At 41.9% G+C, this 23,887-nt stretch overlaps 2 protein-coding genes across 2 annotated transcripts in view; one reads left to right on the plus strand and one right to left on the minus strand.

Annotated features, from left to right (window-relative positions):
* The window catches only part of Kctd9 (potassium channel tetramerization domain containing 9), a 30,154-nt gene extending 7,351 nt beyond the window's left edge, over positions 1-22,803 (minus strand). The window contains exons 1-9 of the mRNA XM_052732868.1: positions 22,673-22,803; positions 12,939-13,060; positions 11,203-11,246; positions 8,258-8,354; positions 7,624-7,682; positions 7,308-7,436; positions 1,279-1,346; positions 1,092-1,187; positions 246-395 (exon numbers count right to left, since the gene is read on the minus strand). Coding sequence (XP_052588828.1) covers positions 246-395; positions 1,092-1,187; positions 1,279-1,346; positions 7,308-7,436; positions 7,624-7,682; positions 8,258-8,354; positions 11,203-11,246; positions 12,939-13,060; positions 22,673-22,720 — 813 coding nt within the window. The 5' untranslated portion in view covers positions 22,721-22,803. The remainder of the gene's footprint in view (positions 1-245; positions 396-1,091; positions 1,188-1,278; positions 1,347-7,307; positions 7,437-7,623; positions 7,683-8,257; positions 8,355-11,202; positions 11,247-12,938; positions 13,061-22,672) is intronic.
* An 883-nt stretch (positions 22,804-23,686) lies between these two features.
* The window catches only part of Cdca2 (cell division cycle associated 2), a 36,078-nt gene continuing 35,877 nt past the window's right edge, over positions 23,687-23,887 (plus strand). Inside the window, exon 1 of the mRNA XM_052734243.1 lies at positions 23,687-23,853. The gene's annotated coding sequence lies outside the window, so the exon portion shown is untranslated. The remainder of the gene's footprint in view (positions 23,854-23,887) is intronic.

The raw sequence follows: 23,887 nt of genomic DNA on the forward strand, positions 1-23,887 counted from the left end.
AAATTTAGTCTACTACTTTGGGGAGCTTAAAACCTCATTTCAGGATCTAACTTTTTAGATCTACGTTTCACAAAGGATATGAATAAAACTAACCCATTCCATTTTTAGAGGGCCCCCCTCAGTGTCAGCCACATGGTCAACTATCTGTGTTGAATGAAACACTCTGTAAGAAACACACAATTCCTGCTTTTGAGAATGCTCAACAGTAAATTTTCGTTTTCCTATGACTAAAGAACGATTCTTACGTCGAGCACTGATCCAGAAAGATCAGCTCGTTCAAGATTAGCACAGCAGAGATTTGCATGTGCGAGGTTGCAGCGGCTTAAGTTGGCCATTTTGAAGTTAATGTATCGAAGGTCCAAACGGGAAAGATCAGCACCACTGAAGTTTAGGCCCTGGAATGAAAAAGCAGACTGTCATGATGCTGGAACTGTCTATGTGAACTGAATTTAATTACTGTAACTAAGCACTGAAATTTTCAGAAGCCATTGGCTGTCACTTGGAGTTTATTATCAGCATAAGCAAATGGAACTGAGCGTACATGGCGTCTGTGGCTTTTATGGGTTCTCATAAAAGAAGTTTTCTCTCCACATATTAGGACAGAGCTGGCTACACTACATTGAAAGGTGGACATCCTAAGGAGGGACCACAGTCTGTCACATACCTGCTGATAGCCATCATTGTGACAAACTGGATGACCATCATTTTACTAATTCTAAAATCCAATCCTCTTATTTAAGGGGGGAAAAGATGCATACTGTAGTGTCTTCAAAATCTGTAATGCTGTAAGACACCAAGTTTCTGCCACTGACCAGCCACGCACACAGTAACTGTGCACATAGACTTAAAAATGACTGCAATTTCCGTGTTACTCAAGAACTACACGGAGCACAATCAGATAGTAAAAAAGGCTGTTCCGTCTTCTCTGCACTAGCCACTTTAAAATTAAATCAAAGCCACAGCTCATAATTAGACTGCATCTTGCATAAACAAACAAAAAAACAAAAAAACCAAGACACTCAGGACCGTGGAACTGCTCTTAGATTTTTGGATATGAATAGGTCATGTAGTGAACGGTCTGCTTCAGGTACCTGGCAGCGCAGCTCTGACTTGGTTGGAGTGGCCAGCAGAAATCGAACAAATTCCTTTCGGGATATTGGTGAATGATCCTCTGGTGGTTGGGAATTCTTGAAAAAGATATTAAAAAAAAAAATCAATGGGGGTCATGGGGTCATTTAGGACAAGTGTAATACTGATCAAGATTAAAAAATGTCTTACCTTTATGGCCACTTCTAGGTGTTCAATCAGTGAGTCAATACCAAAAAACCTGGCTTCTTCTAGCACGCCTATCAAAATACAAAGCAGTGACTTTCACACAGAACAATTCACTTTGATATTTACATGACATTTTCTGCTGAACTCTCACAACAGTGTAGAGATTCCTCAGCAGGCTTATTTGCTTCTTTATTTATGTGTGTGCTAGTGTGTACACGTGGGTGAAAAGCAAAGGACAGCCTGAAGTGTCCTCCCTCAGGTGCTGACCACCTTCTGTTTGAGAGAACACCTCTCATTTCCTGGAACTTCACCAGGCAGGCTGGGATAGCTCTGCAGTGAGCTTCCAAAGATCCTCCCTTCTGTCTCAGCTCTCCCTGGGATTACAAGCTCAGGCTGCCATGCCCAACTTCTTGAGTGGCCCTTAACTCACTCCAGTTAATCACACTCGGGTCCTGACACTTACAAGGCTAACACTTTACTGGCTGAGCCATCTCCCTAGTTCAAGAGTAGAAGCTTGGTCTGTTAATAGCACCAAGTAGTTGTGGTTTAGAATGCTCCGACAGAATGTTGAAAAATATTTTGAAAGCAGGTTTTTCTGAGGCAGATTTAGATATAATCTCATCACTTGGGATACAGAGGCAGGAGGATCCAAGGTTGGTGGATCATCTGGGACACAGAGTTTTCCAGTCAGTCTGGGTTACACAGTGAGACTCTGAGGGAAAAAACAACACCAAAGAAAAAATAGAAAACTAATAAATTACAACAAAAGCTTGTCATATTTCTAGATTCTGTTGGTAGTTAAGTAGGCCATTAGCAAAAAAGTCTTAACACTATATACTCCTAATATCAATTTAGTGGTGATTTTACTGTGAGTCAAATTAAAAACAGTTTATTTAATCTTAACAATTCATTTACTTTATTAATGGAGTGAATAATCTGATTAGATTTGCTATAAATATCTTAATGAGTCAGAAAATGATAAAAATGAGTAACAGTTTAAGTCAAATTCACAAAATAACTCAAAAATGTAATTCAGTCCCTTACACTTTCTTCTTTCTAAATGGTAAAGGGGATTTTATGTATCACACACTTTGCTAGGCATGGTTAAATAGGCACACATCTGCATGCACTTTAGAAGACTCTTCTCACTGGAGTACAGGTTAGCTCTATGTTCCAAATGAGGACTGTTGCTCTGTTGGCTAAACTCACTCAGAAATTACAAAACCAACATACATAATCCCTCCCTTCAGTTCTAAAATAGTAAAAAGGGCCAAGCAGTTAGTTGGGAGGAAGAAAATAATCTCTTCTGGGAAAGCCAATCTCCACTTCTAGCCACACAACTGAGCAGCAAAGCTCACACACACACAAGCAACCTGGCATGTGTCCCCTGCCCAGCTTTAGGTACACACTCATGGAGCCACGTGTTCCCTGTCCAGCCTTAGGCACTCACTCATGGGGTCATGTGTTCCCTGTCCAGCCTTAGGCACTCACTCATGGGGTCATGTGTTCCCTGTCCAGCCTTAGGCAGACATTTATGGGGTCATGTGTTCCCTGCCCAGCCTCAGGTGCACACTCATAGAGTCACATGTTCCCTGTCCAGCCTTAGGCAGACACTTATGGGGTCATGTGTTCCCTGCCCAGCCTTAGGTACATACTCATGGAGTCACGTGTTCCCTGCCCAGCCTTAGGTACACACTCATGGAGTCACGTGTTCCCGGTCCAGCCTTAGGCACTCACTCACGGGGTCATGTGTTCCCTCTCCAGCCTCAGGTGCACACTCATGGAGTCACGTTCCCTGCCCAGCCTTAGGCAGACACCCATGAAGTCATGTGTTCCCCGTCCAGCCTTAGGCAGACACTTATGGGGTCATGTGTTCCCTGCCCAGCCTCAGGTGCACAATGATGGGGTCACGTGTTCCTTGCCCAGCTTCACGGCTCCTTCTCTGCATCCCTCTCAAGGGGTAGTACAGGTATCAATCTTTATAAAAACCTAGAATAAAGAGGCTCTCTTGGGCCTCACTCTCAGTTCACCAAAACCTTCTGTATGAACCAGACCTTCTTGGGGAATGTGGTATGGCTTCCTTTCTAAATATAGGATTAGAATTAAAACCTCCAGAAACACACAGAAACCGCACACTCGGACAGTTGAAAGGATGTCCAGTCTATTTTTCACTAGCACCAGTAACACCTGGACTGGAACTCTAGCCCCACTACACTTCAGTCTCAGAAAGATTACTGTAGATTATTTTCTAAGTATTAGATGACTTGGGGGAACCTGGAAGCAAAACAGAAATGTTTGGGTGGAAACAATATTTATGAAAAATGATGTATAAGACGTATCCAAGAGCGGTCTTCACTCACAGACATGAACACTGGTATCAGAGAAAGTGGCGAGACTGGTGTGACAACTACTAACCATGAGGATCTAAGCTTTTGAAACTAGTTTGTAGGGAGAAACTGAATAATTGAGAAAGCAGGGTAGAAAACACTAAAACTTCTGTAAATGGAGTCTAATAAGCAATACTGTTGGAAACTCAAAAGACCAGACCAGTAGGAATGCAGACAGTGAAACCTGGTTCACAAGACTTAGCACTCTCCTGGGATTAGAATATAAGTCATTCATATTATATTCTGGCAAAGAATTTCTATATTCTGTCTGTGACCCAAGCATTTGAGTGAGGCTGAGTTTAAAAATAATGGACTAATTAGCCTGGTGGAGGGAATTTCAAGACAGTATAGCATCCAGTCTTCATCCCTGGCAGTTGGCTACTCAGCCTGGCTTCCACTGAGAACTGGAAGCATAAAACAGAAAAGGGAGACTTGAAAGACAAGTATTTAGGCCAGAAAAAGAATGCATATAACTTTGTAGATGAGGAGGGCAGCTTGATAAAGAGATTAGCACCATCTCAAAGAGATCAAATACTTTGATAGTGGACATCTCAGGAACTGACTCACCCACCACAGGATCAAGGATATGAAGGTCTACTTTCATTTGAAAAACTTTGCTTGGAGAAGACAGTACAGTTAGCAAAGTGTTTTTTCAGATCCAGCTATGCAGGTACTCAGCACCCACTCCACGCCATAGTCTATGGCAGTGCTTCTCAACCTTCCTAATGCTTCAACTCTTTAATACAGTTCCTCATGTTGTGGTGACCCCCAACCATAAAATTATTTTCGTTGTTACTTCATAACTGTAATTTTGCTACTGTTATGAATCATAATGTAAATACTTGATATACAGATGGTCTTAGGCAACCCCTATGAAAGGGTCCCTTGACCCCTAAGCGGGTTGTGACCCACAGGTTGAAAACCACTGGTCTAAGGGGCCCCAGCTAATATTTGAACCAGCAGCAGACATCCACATAACTGTTTCTGCATGAATATAAAATGCACGGATTCAAAAGCAAGCAGTTAGAGGTACCAGGAACACGGAACTGTCTGCCAAGGAAAGCTGCCAGAGGTGAGCAAAGCCAGCCCAGGAAGAGAGGCCATGGGCAAAACAAACGGCCAGGTATAGTAGGGGGCACTTAAACCTTTGGGAGTTCACATTATGTGCCCTAGATGCTGCCAGACACGGAGCTAAAGGATTTAATGTCTGCCTTGCTCAGTTGGTCCTGAGTTTAAATGAGAAATGTTTATGGGAAACGTCCCATAGGCTCAAGGATTTGAACAAGTGGTGCTTCCCCAGCTGGTGGTGCTGCTTGGAGAGACTGGAGCCTTTAGAAGATGGAACCTTGCTGGGGGAAGGCTTTGAGAGCATATAAGCTGGCCTCACTTCCTGTGAGCTCTCTGCTTCAGGTTTGTGGTTGAAGATCTCAGCTTCCTGTTCCAGCTGCCTGCTGCCATGTCTTCCTGCCATGAGCCATGATGGACTCTCCTTCTGGAACTATAAACCCAAATAAACTCTTGCTTCCTTCTCTGAATTGCCTCAGTCACTATCCCAGTGACAGAAGAGTAACCAGTTCCTCTTTTCTATGCTTTAATTTTTCTCTTTGAGCATAAGGGTGTTTATTCTGTGCCTTTATATCTTGAAAGTACGCAATTTTAGCTCTGATTTTTCAGGGGCTTACAACTAAGAGGTTGCTTTGAGACTCAGTGGGGACTCCAGAGTTGAGCTTCTGAACAATGTTGCAACTGATAAGACTATGGGAAGTTGGACAATGAATTTCGCATTATGAGATAGCAATAAGCTTTTGGGGACCCAGGGCAGAACGTTATGGCTTAACTATCAAAGGATCCCACAGACACAAGGAGTGAATTGGTCTGCTGTTGGTGTTAGCATTTGGGGAGGTTCTGAAAACCTAGAAAATGGGGCTTTGTTGGAGTAAGTAGGTCAGTGAGATATAGCTTTAAGAGAGACCTGGTCCCCAGCCCTCCTTACCCTCCGCTTCCTGTCTGCCGTAAGACTTAAGAACCTCTTCTAGCATATGCCCATACTGTCACTGTGTCCTGCCAAACCACATGGAACTTAGCATTCTAGACTTAACCCTACGAGACTGGGAGCCTTATACGCTAGTCATCTCTGTTGCTGTTGTGTTCAAATACTAGACAGAAGCAACCTAAGGGGAGGAGAGACTTATTTGAACTCACGTTTTCTAGGATACAATCCATCATGTAGAGAGCACAAGGCAGCTTAGAGGACTGGAGCAGCCGGGTCCATGTGCAGTATGACTTGGTTATATCTCAGTAGCAGACAGGAAAGAGCTGAGTAGAACTTTCACATGCAAGCCCTAATGGCCTACCCAAGCTCACTAGCTAGACTATGCATCCCTAAGATTCCATAGCCTCCTAAATCAGCACCACCACATAGGAAACAAGTGTTTGAACACAAGCCTGTAGGGGGACACCTCACATTCAACCCATAACAAGTTGTCTCCAGATATTTAGCCACAGGTATGCAGAAATAACCATACATATGAGCAATCATATGGCCTACAAACTGCCATGCTGCCCACAATACCAGAAGTACTGACACAGGCCAAATTCATTCATTTGGAGAGTGCTATGGTTTGGAAGATGACTGTTCCCCAAAGATGCTTAGGTAAAGGCCTGGCCCTTGGGTATTAGTATCAGTCAATGGTATAGACCCATAAAAGGGGCCTGATGGCAGGTCCTTAACTCACTGGAGCCATACCCTCAAAAGGGATTGTGGGACCCAAGTCTCTCTATTCAGAATCAAGATATGACCATTGTGTACTCTATCATGCTAAGCCACCATCTGCTGCCCTCACCAGATGCTGGGCCTGTCAAGTCTACCTGAACTCAGCTTTGACCTCCAGAACTGTGAGTTAATAAATTTTCTCTTTATAACTTAGATGCCTCATGCATTTTGTTTTAGTAATACAAAGCCAAATAATGCAGAAACGTGCAAGCTCTCAAATACATAATCACTACTGTCTCTAGAAATTCCAAGACTGCTAATTTCTATATGCATTACATAGAAATCATTGTGTTTCACGTAGATCATGATGAACCTCCATGAACCTTCGCAAAAATCCTGTGGTGAAGGTAGGGATGAGAGAATCTTTTTGGTTTTTTGAGATAGGGTTTTTCTGTGTAGCTTTGCGCCTTTCCTGGATCCCACTCTGTAGCCCAGGCTGGCCTTGAGCTCACAGAGATCCACCTGGCTCTGCCTCCCGAGTGCTGGGATTAAAGGCGTGCACCACCACCACCCGATGGGATGAGAGAATCTTAATACACATTTTTCAAAAGGGTCTCAGAGAAACTTGCCCCAAGTTAATTTTCTAATAAATTGCAAAACTGAAACATTACTATAGTCAAGATTCAAAAGCTTTGTCTTTCCTTTTGACCACACTACTCAATATAATAATAAGTCCCATTTAATTCACAGAACTAACACAACCCTATAAAAGCCCCTTGTGATAGAATTTAAATCAACTTAGAATCCAAATAAAAAAGGTATGGGCTAGACATACAAATACAAGCAAAGGCAACCAGTCAGAAAGACTACCTATCTGTACTGATACCTACACTTCCATACTTACAGTACTCACACACGTGTGAAAAACTTACCCAATAAGTTAATGCCATCGTTTACAATGAGCTGTCCATGACGCAAGTAGTTCAAAATGGGTTCAAAGTACTCAGGACTTCGGTCAATTAAGAAAGCTCCTCTATGATCTTGCTTATTTCCCCAGACACCTGCAATACCATTTTAATGAAGAAATTCCCCCCATAAATAAAAAGTCAGAATTTGTGGAAGGAAAAAAAATCACATTTTGTGCCATCAAATCTTTACTCCTATAAAAATTATTTTACTCCACCCCATAGTTATAAAGTCAGCTCAGATAAAAAGGACCACAAGAAAAGTGAGAACATGCTTACTCACCTTTGTCCTTGAACATGTGCGCCAGCATACTGTCGGGCTCTTTATTCACTAAAGTGCTCCTAAGAATTCAGGGAAAAAAATTGATTTCTCCATGTGTCTTTATAAACAAACATATTTAAGTCAAGAGTATACTTGAGTTCAGCTGTTCTCTCAAAGAGATGCATGCTACAACCTGGTAGGGGTAATGCTGGGAAACAAAAATGTGCAGTAAGTTGCCAAAATCTCTTCTAATCTGGCAATTCCTTTGACTTAATGCAGCATTAGTATCTTTCCATTTAAATACTAGCAAGACATTTTATTACAATATTCTTGACCACATATTATCTGATGGATTTAAGTTGTTTCTAGAAATACTGCTAATTTCTATGTGCAATCCATATTTATTACTATATTTAAAAAGCAAATTTTAAAGCTGAATTGATGCTTTACTTATGCTTTCTCTCAAACGAAAGGTTAACTTTTTCTTAAAAAACTTTCTTAAAATAGTTTCACATCATATAATATTCTTAAGAAGCATTTAAAAATCTTTTAAGGAAATTGAAGAAAACAGTACATAGTCACTTCACTGTTGTGCCTTTTAAGACACACACACACACACACACACACACACACACACACACACACACACACCTACCTTGTTGTTGTAAAGTATCGCCCTCCTACATTTAATGTTAGCCAGTCTGTGTGGGATCCTAGTAATCCTCCAGGTGGTTTAGAATCTGTCTGAGGATCTAAAGATGACATGTAAAAAATAACAGAACTATTAAGATTGAAGATTCTGGAAAGACAATGAAGTAATTTCTCAAAGCAAAGCCCCACAAGAATCTATCAAAGTACCCAAACAGCCACAACAATGCAACCAAAGAAAAAGCCTACTAAACTGCTTGACTAAGGGAAGAAAAGTCCTTTGGTGATGAAGAAGTTTGGTCACCTAAGACCAGATTGTTTTGTTTTGTTTTGTTTTGTTTTTCAAGACAGGGTTTCTCTGTGTTGCCCTGGCTGTCCTAGAACTTAGTCTGTAGACCACACTGGCCTCGAACTCACAGATCCGCCTGCCTCTGCCTCCCAAGTGCTGGGATTAAAGGCATGCACCACCATGCCCAGCTAAGACCAGACTTTTTTGATGCCACACTTTATGTCAGAACAAATACCCCAAATAAGGAAAGTGTGGATCAACAATCTTTTCAAAGGCTTTATTGTAAAACTGATATAAATGTATATATTTAAAGTTTTTAATTTGATAAACTTTGAAGTGATTCAACATCTGATTTTCAAGTACAGAGTCATAAACTGTTACAGTTTGCAAGATGCTGGAGCAAACTGGTCTCAAAGACTCTGAGAAGAATCTACTCGAGTTAAGTTTCAGACAGTCAGGCACTGGAGAGAATGATATAAGCCCTGAAGGCAAGCATTAAGTATCCTTGGAGAAAGAAATGCCAATACAGTTTAGGAAGAAAAGACAGAAGACAATGGATGTACCCTTCTGACAATATGGAAATATAACCATTTTTAACAAAAAGAAGGCAAGAGGCTATACAACAAAAGTTAAGCTGTTGGCAGATCCTATTGGTATTGAAAATTATGATTATTCCTCTGAAATTTTTACGTGGTTTTCGAGTGGGATGGAGTAGATAAACAATAACACGACATTGTAATTCCATCACTCTCTGTATTTTTGGAAATTAGGGTTACTGATATGGAAGAAAGGACACAAAGTCAAGACAGAAGAGGGTAAGTAAAAACCTTCTACTCCTGGATATATCCTGAAAGATTTAGTATGAACCCATGAGATATTTTAGATCATATTACATGACATAAACATATCATCTTATAATATATGATAAACTTTATAGCATATATTACATAGCATAACAAGTAAATTTTAACCCCAGCTACTTATATACATCCAACTCTAACCATCAAAAGGTCTTTTAACAATTACAAACCAGACTGCATCTTGAACATGACATCAAGTCAAAACCATAACGTTTCAAGTCTCTGACAAAAAGGGGGAAGGTGAATCCCTGCTACACTAGAGAGTGAAGAGACCATAAAGACTAACAAGGGTAGGTTTAAAGACAAATAGGTTGTCATTGGCAGATGAGACACTTGGGGCAGGGATACATGCATAGAATAAAAACCTATCAACTATTCTTAAGTTTAAGAAGTCTCAGGAGGAGGCTGGTCCTGCAGACCCACAGCTGCAGAATCTCCAACACAGGACAACAATAGGATATCCAAGAGGAGTCCCAGTGAGGGCCCAGCATTGATAGTGCAGTAGAAACCAGAGGCCTCGAACCAGACCAATGACTCTTTGCAAGTAAAGATATGTGGACAAAGGGGTTTACTGTGTGACTCACTGTGTCACACTGCAGCTTCCATGACAACACTTTTCCTTTTCTCTTTTCTTTTTTTCTCTTAAGTTTTTATTTTGGTGAGGGGGTTACAAGGGCAGAGGGTGATTTGAAGGGACGGGGAAATGAATGGGATTGAGATGCATGATGTGAAAGACACAAAGAATAAATAAAGTCACAAGAATAAACAAAAATCCTAGTAGAATTTTTTTTTCACTTTTTTTTTTTCTGGCTTTAGAGGATTGAACTCAGGCCTCCACACATAGCAGACACTGGTTCTATCACTGAACTAAAGCCCAGTCTAACTATTTATTACTTGATGAACGACTTTTTATTGCTAGTATGCACTGAATCAATCAAGTAACCACTTCCTGTCAGGCCAATGGATACAGGATGATGGTGAAAAGATTTGCTCACAGTTTAAGGTGAAGACAGAGAGGCTACATGTTTATTTTGTGGTTGTTTCTTTTAAGACAAGAGTCTCATCACAATGTAACCTCCGCTGGCCTGGAACTCACTATGTAGATAAGGCTGTCCTGGAACTCACAGAGATGCACCTTCCTCTGCTTCCTAACTGCTGGGATGGAAGCAAGCCACCACCATGCCCAGCACAATTATTTTTAATGTGGCTACTACCTAAAACAAAGCCTCTAGGAATCCCCTTTACTCATCAAATAAAATGATTGTGATGTAAAAACACTTAACCACACATGCATGGAAAAGCACTGTTAAAGAATATTTGCTTACTTATGTATTAGGTCTTTTCTTTTGAGATATTCAACTATATGAGCTTTCTTCCATATGAAAGGATAATGGCTGAAGCCAAGTCATGTTTTCATTGTTAAGATCTGACCAGCAGTAAAGGACTGTCAAACACTATGCAAGGAATACATGGTTACAAGTAAGGAATATACTAAGAGAAGTTCTAGTAATCACTATCAAAGACAATTTTTAAACAGCTGTTTCTAAAATCAAAATTACTTTATCATGTCATAGGTTACAAATGCACAAATCTAGCAAATCTTAAAAGCATGTAAAAGAAGAAATACATATACTAGAATATAATTATAATTCAAATTCTAAGTGTAATTTGACATAAACAGAGTGAAGAATAAAAAGAATGTGAAGATCTGAGTTTGATCATCATAATTTTTCCTTGTAAGTACTTACCATCTCATGTTTTTTACCATGGCAAATAAAACTGGGATATATCAAAGTCACTTACCAATAAATGGCTCTCCTTCACACACAAACAACACATCATCATCCCTGGGAAAACCAAAAGTTAAAAAGCCACAATCAAAATCTAGAAGCACATGAATTAGCTGATGACTATCTGAACTATTCCTCAGAATTATACAGGGAACAGGCTTTGTTACCAATCTACCTATAAGAAAACTGTTTGCAATGCTCTGGTTAACCCTGACTACACTTAAATTCAAACACCATCGATTCTGTATATCAAAGTATTTTTGAAAGGAAAAAAAACAAAACTCGCTATCAAATTTTGTGAATGTGGCCTTATATTAATTGAAGAATGTACTATTTTATGTTCAAAAGACATGACTGAAGTCAAGGCAATGTTTGTTTTTATTTTAATTCTTTACCCCTAAATAAATCACTGAAATGATTTCTCAAATAATTAGCAGCTGAGTACTTTAGGAATTAAATAAACTGTCATATTAAATCCTGGAAAAATGAAACCCTAAGCAACTCTGTTATAAACACCTACTCACACTACACATCGACCTTGACTACATTTAAATATTTCAGATCACCCACCCTCTTGGATTAGCTGTGTAGTCTCCTCCTTGACCCCATTTGCACCATTAGTGTAACTCAATGACCAGGGACACTACTGTGAGCCAGAAAACACTGTGCAAGCCTTGTATATTTCTGTCACAGTCACATCCTTCTGTCTTATAGGGATCATTTGGTGGATCAACATAGAAATACATTGGGTCTTTCTTGGGAATAGAATTTATAATTGAAAATTGGGATGATGTATAACATGCAATGATGTTGGTCAATTATCCATGGAAACTGAGATAAAGAAAAAAACTAAGAAATTTTAATTTATTTAGATTCACATTTCAATTTGTGTTTTCTACTTGCTCACTTTGCCAGTTAATGTTTCTAGATTAGTATGGAAGGTTGTCCTCACAGACAAAGAGCAACCTCTAAATTATGACCTGGATAAACCCCTTCACATCACAGGTGCTCAGTTTCCTTGTTTAAAATGAAGAGACTAGAACCAATTACTTTCAAAGGAAGTCTATTATACTGCCCTGGAATTCGAATGTAGATTCATCTTCACATACAGTATCATTTAAAGCATCATGGTCTTCACATCATCAATTAAAAAACTCATGCTTTGCCAACCAAATGAGATAACTCAAGTAAAGCAATCCCATTGCTGGTGTGGTCTCACCTAGAGTGTCTGCTTTATCAACCTCCTGCTAAATGACTCCCCTTCCTCAAAGCTGTCTCCTCCTTTGAGGAGTGGAGCGAACCTGACACCTATTTCAAGTGATAATCTACCTGAGACACTAGAAAAACAAAAAGCAGCCTTAAAAAAGCAATACCACAGACGACCCCTGGTGTTACCTCCAGTTAGAATTTTAGTAGTCAGCATCAGTTCCTTGTGATGTTTATAATTTTTAAAATTAGTTTAACAATAAACAAGTGCACTTAAGAGATTTTTTAAAACTTTAAATTACTATAAAGAAGAAATTCTTAGTGCCATATATGAACAATGCAGACTATCAGTATACTAAGGGTTTTCTATCTGATCAACAGACCTTGAATCCAAGAGATTTAAATTTCAAACAGCTAATTCCAGACAACTGCCCGGCAAAACCCAGCTTTCTTAACAGCAATGAAACTATTGCACAAGTAAAACAGCATAAGAGCAAGACGCCAACGGCACACTATTGACAGTTTAAAAAAGGGGAAGCTTACCTGATCAAAGCAATATCATCAATCAGTCCACCTTTCCCATTATATACACTGGTGGCTTTTATGCCGAGTTTACTGCTGGCCACTGAAAGCAAATCAGACAGAGTTCCATATACAGCAACCACCTGTGAACACACCAGATTGATTTGAACAACATATACCATGAATATCATCACTGACAACATTACAGACCATCACACTACATACAGATTAAAACATCAAAAGATCATGGAGATTCTGAGCACTGCCTGTACATAGTTACTTTGTGCCTCCTCCTGTAGAAACCCAAAATGAGAGACTAAGAACCCCATCGAAGAAAGGGAGGAAAGACTGTAGAGTCAGAAGGAATGGAGGACACATGGCCCACCAAATCCACTAAGCAGGGCTCATACGGGCTCACAGAGACTCAAGCGGTAAGCATGGTACCTCAAGGGTCTGCACCAGGTCCTCTGCACATGTTATGGCTGTTAGCCTGGTGTTTTTGTGAGTCTCCTAACTGTGGAGCAGGTGTCACTGACTCTTGCCTGCTCTTGGGATTCTCTTCCTCCTATTGGCTTGCCTTGTCCAGCCTCGATATGAGGGATTTCGCCTTGTCTTATTGTATCTTGTTTTATCCTGTTTGGTTGTTGGCCGTTGGAGGCCTGCTCTTTTCTGAAGGGAGTGGATTTGGGAAAGGGGGAAGGTGGGAGAGAGCAGGAAGGAGGGGAGGGAGGGGAAACTGGTTGGAATGTATTGTATGAGAGAAGAATCTGTTTTCAATGATGATGATAATGATGATGATGATGAAATTATGGCCAACCAAAACCAATCTAGAATCTTACCGTTCAACACTAATTCTGAAGACAGACTGGGACTTAAATTTAGATTAGCATTTTCTATCTGTCAACTTGTGACAAACCCTATGCTTTGTTGATTTAACTGGTAATGAAAAAAACGTGGTGTCTACCTCAGTTTTATGAGGAAATACGTTGACGCCTACAGCTTAGCAAAGTGCCTAAGCACCTTAAGTCCTTATTATGTTGTTCTTCTATTATTATTATTATTCATTTGATGGAATGGCTCCTTTTTAGGAATGGATTTCTGCTGTTTAGTATATTATTCACTACATCAACTATCATAGAGAAAGTAATAACTCCTCATCTCATTAATTTTTCAAAAACTATAGTTTTATGAAATCCAGTTTTTAGCATCTAGCATTCTGAATACAATACTGCTGGGTTGTATAATAAGCTGGTGTGTTCTGCAATGAATCAGGCAGGGTCTAATACATAATGATGCATGCAGCTGCATTAGCAGAAGGCTAAGAACGGTCCATATGTGCTCTGGTCAGCTCTAATTGGCTTCCCAGTGGCTGAGATAATCCCTAATGGCAGCACTGTCACCAGGGTCTCTGAACATTAGAAATAAAAACCACAACTGCAATGCAGAAGGACAAAAACAACCACAGCATGCAAAATGGCTGGGAGAGGAAGAGCACCTCCTCCCCAGAGCTGCAGCCTCATCCTCAACCTTACAGCGCTAGGATTCTGCATGGCTTTCTTTTGCCTGGCATCCCCTCCTTGCCCTGACATCAATGTTCTCTCCATAGTTCTTTCATTTCTGTTGGCATACTAGAAAATGAATACAAGACGGAACACATCTACTTAAAGTAAGCTCCTAACTTAAATGTGAGACATTAAGATTTTATGTGAGTTATTTTTCCAAATCAATCAAATTAAACTACTGTCCACTTCCATCCGATTGAATTGGGTTTTCCTATGCCCTGGTTGTTTTCTAATGAATAGAAGGCCAATCACCAAACTCCAGTGCCATACTGACAACATGAGGATATTTAAATTTTAATTCAGTAAGCATAGTTAGAAGTTTTTTAAATAAGATTTATTTATTTTATTTATGGATGCTTTGTCTGCATGTACATCTATCAGTACAGTAGAAGAGGTCATCTGATCCCATGAGACTAGTTATAGATGATTGTGAGCTCCTATGGCTGCTGGGAATTGAACTCAGGGCCTCTGAAGGAACGGCCAGTGCTCTTAACCACTGAGCCATCTATCTCTCTAGCCCTGCTTAATTAAAAGTTTTAAAAAGGCAGTTCATTAGCTGGACTACTTGTATGTCCAACACTCAGCTGCCCCACAAGCCATGCTCCCATATTCAACAGCACACATGTGAACTTTCTACAATCACACTTCTACTGGACAGTGCTGTTCTAAGCAGCAGGGTAAAGCAAACAATGCTGAAACACCTATCATACTAGGAAACACCAACCTGTAGTAACTAAGTGAAGGGTGGGTCATGGCAGCTCTGGTGGTTTGAATGAAAGTGGCCCCTATAGGCTCATATGCTTGCATGCTTAGTTTCCAGTCAGTGGAACTGTATGAGAAGGACTGGGAGCTGTGACTTTGTTGGAGAAGGTGAGTCACCAGGGGCAGCCTTTGAGATTTTGAAAGCCATGCCATTCGTAGTGTGCTTCTCTCTGTCTCTTAAGTGCATCTCAAGATGTAAGCTCTCAGCTACTGCTCTAGCACCATGCCTGCCTGCCTGCCTGCCTGCCTGCTGCCACGCTCTCTGCCACGAAGGTCATAAACTCTAACCCTCTAGAACTGTAAGCCCCAAATAAATACCTTCCCTTATACGTTACCTTGGTCATATAGTGGCTAATTACAGCAATAAAAAAGTAATCAAGATAACATGTTCCCTGTTTTCAACTTCCCATGAAGTCAACTTTGAACATACGACAGATAAACCCCCACAAACTGACTGGTAAAGCCTATTCACAAGATATTCAAAACCTGATAGGTACTTTTATGTTGTCTGGAAAACTAAGGAATCAAGAAAAAAAAGAAAACAAAAACAAAAAGAAAACAAAGTGAGCACCAAGAATGTTAGTGTTTTATGGAGTAAACAGAGACGCAAGGCTATAAAAATTCACCCTGACTATATTATACTATTCAGATGCAATTCTTTCTTGGTTGGAGAAACCATGATGAGGAAAAGCTACCTGATAGCTGAGGAAGTGACTGCTATAACTGTATGAGCATGGTTAATTTTAATTTGCCTTTAAACACCATTTTCAAATTGTAACTTGTTATTTAAGTTTTATTAATTAAACCTGTATTGCCTTTAAAATATCATGTCTAATATTCTCAGTATATTTTTTATAACATACTATTAGTATGAAATGGTTAAATTATGCATACTGATTTATCTAACCAAAGCATCAATAATAATTTAAACCTAAAATGGAGAACTCAATTCACTCTGCCTTCAATTTTAATAGAGTTCAAAAGTGAAAATGATTTTACTCCTAAAATAAAATAGTCTAAATACTCTTGAGGTCAAGGACACTATTAAAAATTGAAAATTCTAGCTCGGTGGTTGAGGCACGTTTCTTCTGATCCTAGCACTCAGGAGGCAGAGACAGGCTGATCTCTGAGTTCGAGGTCAACCTGGTCTACAGAGTGAGTTCCAGGACAGTCAGGGCTACACAGAGAAACCCTGTCTCAAAAAAGAAAATTATGACAATATTAAATAGTGGAAAGAATACAATCAGCAGGAAGATAAGTACTGCTGGTGGGAATATAAGTACCCACAATGACTTCAAAAAAACCATCTGCAATTACCTTCTAAAACTGAACACTTGGTGGGAGGTGGGGAAATAAGGAGGTGGAGGAAGGCTTAACAAAATCAAGAGTTTGTGAAATAGCTGTATGGAAAGCTATGATCTTGCAACTCAAGTAGAAAGTATTATCAGAGAGGATAGTACACAGGCCACATGAAAGAAGGGTAAGTGGAGGACGGGAAGGTAGACAGGGCGGAGAAGGGAACAGGAATGTGTTCATCAAGACTCAAGATTATGAAGAGGCCTTATTAAAAAATTCGTGTGTGTGTGTGTGTGTGTGTGTGTGTGTGTGTGTGTGAGAGAGAGAGAGAGAGGGGGGGGGGGTATCCTGCATGGGTGGACAATGCTGCTCCAGGACACATGGGTCATTAAGTAGAAATCTCAGTGCCAGGTCATGGTATGCCTACCTACTAGTTATCTGGGCCTCAAGAGGCCCCAGTAGTAACCAAAACAACCACAGGCTATTGCCATCACTCTTGGTTATCCACCATAATTAGATGGTAAGCCTCTACTGCTGAAGATAGCACTCATTTTAGATACAGAACGTAAGAGAAATCAACCTTGACTGACAGAGAAACACTCTCCCTACTGTCTAGCTTACAAAGTACCAAAAGGTGCTATGCAGGATACTGGAGGGAAAAAGATGTCAACAGTCTTAATTCAGTGCTGGATCATATAACACAGACTGGCCTGGTAGGATGTGCCCTGGTGTAAGAGTGGTGTGACAGATACAAGGGATAACCGACCACTTTCTGACTGGGTATGAGGCTTGCTCTAGAGGAGGGATTTCATGCCTGGTACTATCAATCTGGTCAAAAGCTCACAGGCCTTAGAGAGGAACCCACTGCTGTCATGTTAAATTTTCAGGCTGTCAAACTGAGTTATAAATATCTATGTTTATACTCATAGATTAATGCTGCTCAACTTTGGTCAAGGAAGCTTCTTTTTTGCAGTGGGTAACAGTTAATAGAGAGACTCAGAGTGCGAAGTATAAGTGACTGTGAGTACTCAGTTGTGGGTGAATCATCTAAATTACCCCCCACACACACCTACACCCACAGCTTAGGAAGCATCTAGGAATAGTGGGAAGAGAGAATGTAAGAGCTAGCAAATGAGGAGGAGCGCTGAGAAATGCTTGACTTCTGGACATAACTGTTGCACACATCAACTCACAGTAGCTATAGTTACCTGCAAAAGACCTGTACCATCATATCAAGTCAGTCAAAATTTCAACATGAATGGGGTGAGGCCTTGGTGGAGCAGCTATTGGCAGTTGAGGCTGCTGAGGGAGGTAGAGTCACTTTACTTTGAGGACATGGTTAGGGGTAGGTTGTCCATACTCAAGTGGATGGTCCCATAACCACGTGCATATGGGCAGCATTTACTGGATTCAGGGGGCTACTTTTTAAAATATATATCTGGAGGGGGGTTGTATGTGAGTGCAGGTGTCTGTGGAAACCAGAGGCATTTGATGTCCTGGAGCTGAAGTTAGTTATAAGGCTGTTGTGAGCTACCTAATGTGGATGCTGGGATTCAAACTCCAGTCCTCTACAGGCAGTAAGTACTCTTAACTCCTGAGCCATCTCTCCAGAGATGGGGAAGGAAAGGGTAAAGGGGGAGGAGGAGAGGTGGTTCTCAAACTACGGCCCCAAACCTGTAATGTAAGAATCACAGAGAATTGTGATAGAATGCTATATGCCAGCCTCACTCAGACCTGCTGGGGTTGGAGGACAGCGCTGTTTTTAAGTCTTGAAAGTGGTTCTGTGCCTGAAGCACTCTAGGAGTCTTCTTTATGCTAGAGTACACATACAGAAGTATAGGTGATACAAGTCTGTTGACAGGAAAATGGATAACTGTGCTAATATTTTACATATGGACTTCACGAAAGCATTGAAAAGGCAGACGTCGCCACTAATTGATAGAAATATGAAATGAAAAAGTCAAGTTTGGAAAGACTAGGAAAGCAGCAAAGAGAAACAAAATTAATGTCTTGTAGGATTTTCCTTTCATTTTGATGTACATCAATATTTTATATTGCAATGTTCTGTATACATCAAATATATTAAGAAACAAACAAGCTCGCCAGGCAGTGGTGGCACACGCCTTTAATCCCAGCACTCAAGAGGCAGAGCCAGGCAGATCTCTGAGTTCGAGGCCAACCTGGTCTACAGATTGAGTTCCAGGAAAGGAGCAAAGCTACACAGAGAAACCCTGTCTCGAAAAAACAAAACAAACAAACAAACAAAAAAAGAATGCCAAGCTCTTACTGAGGTTTGGATTCCAAGAGTCAGATTTTTACCTCTAACAATATAATGAGTTGCAGTCTGAGTATATGATACCAACCACACATATCTGACTTGATATCAAAGATAGAAGGGAAGCTCTTTCTTGGACTAAGAATGCAAACGTCAGTACAGAATACAGGTTATTTCCTGTAGCTGCTGCATTTGGCATGGAGGGTCACACTCAAACAGTACTTGGTAAGTGGTAGCTGAATGAATGAATGCTGTTTACAAAAAGCCAATGATCTGACCAACTCGTTATTGGTGGCAATAATACAGGGTTGCTCAGGCCACATGTCTTATTTAGATGTAAGAACCCTCATTTCATGTTCTTAATACTACCCTTTACAGGGAATAAATAGTAAAGAGATCAAAGGAAATGGGGAAGCATATGGAGCAAAGATGGATGGTATAGGCACAGCTGACCTTTCTGTAGCCAATAACAGCCCCCTCCTCCCTATGATTCAAATGAGTCAGTGTTTGGGGAGTATAGTCCTCAAAGCCCATCAGTAGAAGAGTTTTGGGCTCACGCTCAATCAGTTGTGTTTTTATTTAATTGTAAACAGTGTGCCACTGTCAGGAATGTTTTTCTAAATGATAGGATTTTTATTTACTCAGATGACAAACTGGCCAGCAGGGACCTTTTAAATATTTATCATTAATTTTAGTGAGATTCTGCTAAATACAAGGTTGCCTTCAAACAATAAAGGTTTTTATTCTTTTTCATGTGCATGTGTTCAGGTGTGTAGGCACCTGTGTGCACATGTGTGTTGAGGCCCGAGCACGACTTGGGGAGTCTTTTTCCCGTGGTCTTCACCTATTCACTGAGGCAGGGTCTCTCAACTGATCCTTGAGTTTGGCACCATGGGCAGCAATGCTAAGCAGCTTCCTCCTGAGAGCCCTCATCCTTGCCTTCAGAGGCTGGAAGTCCTGGTGGACTACCCTAGCCACCTAACATCTGCTTCTCAGGATGCCAACTCTGCTCATCACACAAGCTGCTTGTGCAGTGCTTTTAACCTCCTGGCCTCGAACTCACAGGGATCACCTGGCTCTGCTTCCCGAGTGCTGGGATTAAAGGTGTGTGCCACTGCTGCCCAGCAACCTCTAAAAGTTTTTAAAAACTAAGACAAAGTGAAAAAAAAAATCCCCAAGACCATTTGCCAACATGTACAGGCAAATACATTTTTTTCAAGTCTTAGTAATTAAAATGACCTCATCATACCACTGGATAATCAGTCAAAGAACCATATAACCCAAAGAAGAAGCTGACTATTAATATAGCAATGATTAAGGGAAACTTCAAATAATTTTCTTAAAACATGGCACTCTTTGGCTTCTGAGATCCTTTTATTATTGTTATTATTATTATTATTTTAAATTTACAGCTAATGCCAGGAAAAGCAGTCAGCTTTGCCACTTTCTCAGTGTTTACTGTGCTTGCATAATCAATACTGGCTTCAATCTGCAGTGTCTTTGAGGTAATCTTGTAAAGTCACTTGGCATTGGCTTATTCAGTTAAGACTAAATGACGTCAATCTCCAATGTACTTAGAGGCGTCTATATATCATATGTCAGAGAGAACCAACCGGTGCTGGCGATCAACCTACTCACATGTGCAGGCCTCTGTTCTGGACCAGCTCGACAAGTTCAGTGACTAAAGGCCCGCATGCTTTTCCACATTAGGAAAGCCACATTTTAAAATTACTTTGCTTTTAAATAAAAACAAAAATAATATACATTCCTTCCTAAATCCCAATGGGTCATCTTATACCCTCCATGGTATTTCATTTCACTTAGGAGAAACCAGCTCTTTCATCAACATTAAGAGCACTTATCAGTTACGCAAACAGAAAATGCATGTTGATACCCTGATGCACGGTGATGAGGGCTACTTCCCGGCCCATAGTCACAAAGCAAGCTGTAAGAGGGAAACTCATTTGAAAAAAAAAGATTGTTCTCATGACTAAGGGATTAAAAATAGAAACCAGGTAAGTAAGGAGACAATCTAAATGATATATCTACTTTACAGACAGGAAACCAAACTATTTCAGAGTAGCACTTCATTTGGGAATATTTTAATGAGCATCTACGCCGTGTTTACGACACCCTTGATTAAATATAGTTGCTATGTATATACAACATATCCATCCATATACATATGCAGGCAGTATTGTGATCTTGTCAAATAAGAGTCCTTTTAGGGGCTGGAGAGATGGCTCAGCAGTTAAGAGCACTGACTATTCTTCCAGAGGACCTGGGTTCTATTCCCAGGACCCACATGGCAGTTCACAACTGTCTGAAACCCCAGTTCTAGGGATTCTGACACTCTCACACAGATAGACATGCAGGCAAAACACCAGTGAACACAAAATAAGAATATATTTTTCCATCAACCGAAAGGAGAGGAAACAGCTTCAGAACCTATGTTCTCCAGCCTAGTAGGAAGGACTTAGGGCATAGTTTCTTTGAAATAATAAATGTCAGTATTCTTCACTTCAGACTTTACCATCTTTGCTTGTAAAGCATATGCATGCACCATTATTTGAGATGCACTTTCCCCAGTCTTCTGAAATTTCAAATTTCTGATATTTTAAGTAAATAAGATTTAAATTGGAAACTCACAGTCAAACACAAAGTTTAAAACTTTTAGAAGGTTTTTAAAAAATTTAAATAATACACAAAGAGCAACTCACTCAATTTTTGGACAATAAAATGCAGTGGATTCAGAAGAAATTTAGAGTTGAGGATTCATAAGGGCCTCTAAGCACTGGGACTTCATGGAGTACCACAGCACAGGCCAGCACTGGTCAAAGTGCACATCAATACAACTGTTAACACTGGATCTACTAAATCTCTCAGTAACTACAGACTTTAGTTTATGAAAACCAGCCAGCTCGAGAGTTGGTAGAGGAAAAGTTCACGATCAGAACTGATAAGAGCCTTTGCTTGCGGCACATATTTTCTGAAGCACTGGTAGAGCTTATGCCAATACTATTTCTGTATGAATAGCAAATTTTAAGAAAACAAAGTTGCAGAGCACAACCTCACTGTGGTTCAGATTTCCAGAGTCCCTTTATTCAAAACTACGGACTAGTTGAAAAGCCCCCCTCCTCCCTTAATGCTCTTGAGTAGTTTTGCTATGCATACGTGTAGGAATTAAAGAGTTTTCTGGCCAATTAGTAGAGTGGGGCCAATGTACCTTGAACTGAAACTTTAAAAGGCTTCATTACTTCTGAGCCTTTAAACAGGCTTACTTATGTGTGGGGCGGTCATTTAACCACACATTACCAGCCCGCCAGAAACAGCCAACATTTTCCAAATAACTTTCAAGGGTGGGGCAAGAGGCTGCTGTAACATCGGAAAAATGTTTAGCACCACGCCCTCCACGGAGGCCTAAACGCAGCAAAGGCTACTGTCAAATCAAGTCATTCTGGTCTGCTGTCACCGTCCTCGAAGTGACCAAAACAAGGCGACACAATAAAACGTGTACAAAAGTTTTGCACTGTGTCAGGGCAGGGGGCCCCAGGCACCTCGAAAGAGGAGGGAAGCATTGCAGACCAGGTCCTCATTCTGAGGTTGTCACTCAACTGTCCCCTGGAGTTTGCCTTCTCCCGATCTGGCCAGGGTCACCCGCCTCGGTGATCTCTGCCTCCTCCCGGGGCTGAGCATTACTCAGCACGGATAAGGACAGGAGGGTGCCGCGGGAAGGTGGGAGGGGACCTCGGCCCGCCGCTCAGGTGACAGCGGCGCCTCGGAGCTCCGGTGGCCGGGGTGCCGGGACCTGTCGGGGACTGAGGGGTCCGTCCCCAGGTCGCGCCCCCGCCGCCGCTTACCTTGCCGTTCCTCGGGCTGCCGTTCAAGAACAGCGTGACCCGCCGCATCGCGCCGCCCGCGCCGGGTCCTGAGGGAGCCGCCACCCTCGCCCCCGGCCCGCCACCCGCCGCGCTCCGCGCCCGCGAGACCCCTCCCGCCTCCCACCCGGACTCTCCGCCCTTCGCCACCTTCCTGGTCGGCCCCACACTCCTCACGCACGCACTCTCAGTCCCACACCCCGGGGTTGGCCGAGCCTCCTTCCCACCCCGCCCCTAGGCTCCTTAGCCTGCTAGCGGCCCTTCCCCCAACCGCGCCAAGACCGACACTGAGCAACGCCAATCAACGCTCGGCGCCGGCCGGCATTCAGCCAATCAGAGTTCCGCGAAGGGGTGGGCTTAGACTAACGCCAGTCGGCGGAGGGAGGAAAGAGAGGCTGAAGGCTGGTTGACGGAAAGGAGTATCAGCGAATCAGAGCAGAACCTACCGGTAAAGGGTGGCTCTAAGCGTTACTGAGCAGGCTTACGCTGGAGTGTAGGCAGCTCTCATTTGCATAATGAGGCGGAGTCTAAGGAAGAGGCGGGACATTGAAGTCCCATACTCCAGTCAGCGCCTTGCTCTGCTTCAACCCCTCCTACCATCCCACCCACCAAGGTAACGGCTGGTGTTGGGATTGGCTAATGAGGGAAACTAGCCATCCTGCGGTTATGTCGCGATTGGTCTAATGGTTCATTTTCGAAATTTGCAGCAGCCAATCCAAAGGTTAGAGGCGGAGTTGTCTGCTAACTGAAGTGTTGCTCCGCGGGACTCATAGGTAGTCCCCAGGATATTATTTTGCCGCAGGTATGTCTCGCTAGGGGGTCATTCAGGGCTGTCCGTAGTTCTCCCGGGATACACGAAGGTCTCCCTGCGGCGTCCGAGAGCGCGACGGTGAGGACTGGAGGGAGCGGGACGCACGCTCGCACATGGACGACGGCTCGGGAAGATCCCTCCGCGGGGGCGTGGCCACAGTTTGAATTTGCTGGCGGGTAGCGAGGCCAGTTCGCTTCGCCTGGACGTGGTGTGTCCGGGCGTGCAGCGGGCAGCAGGAGTCCAAGCCGGCTCCCTTCCCGGGCCTCTGGTGCTTTCTGAAGCGGAGCCTGCGCGACGCTTGTCGTCGTTGTCGTCGTCGTCTGAGGGAACGCGCGGGCCTCGAGTGTAAGAGGTAGGTCTGTTATCCGGCCGGGGTCCAGGGATGG

This window comes from Peromyscus californicus, unplaced genomic scaffold (assembly GCF_007827085.1).
Source record: "Peromyscus californicus insignis strain IS unplaced genomic scaffold, ASM782708v3 Scaffold_12__1_contigs__length_115047231, whole genome shotgun sequence".
NCBI lineage: Eukaryota > Metazoa > Chordata > Mammalia > Rodentia > Cricetidae > Peromyscus > Peromyscus californicus.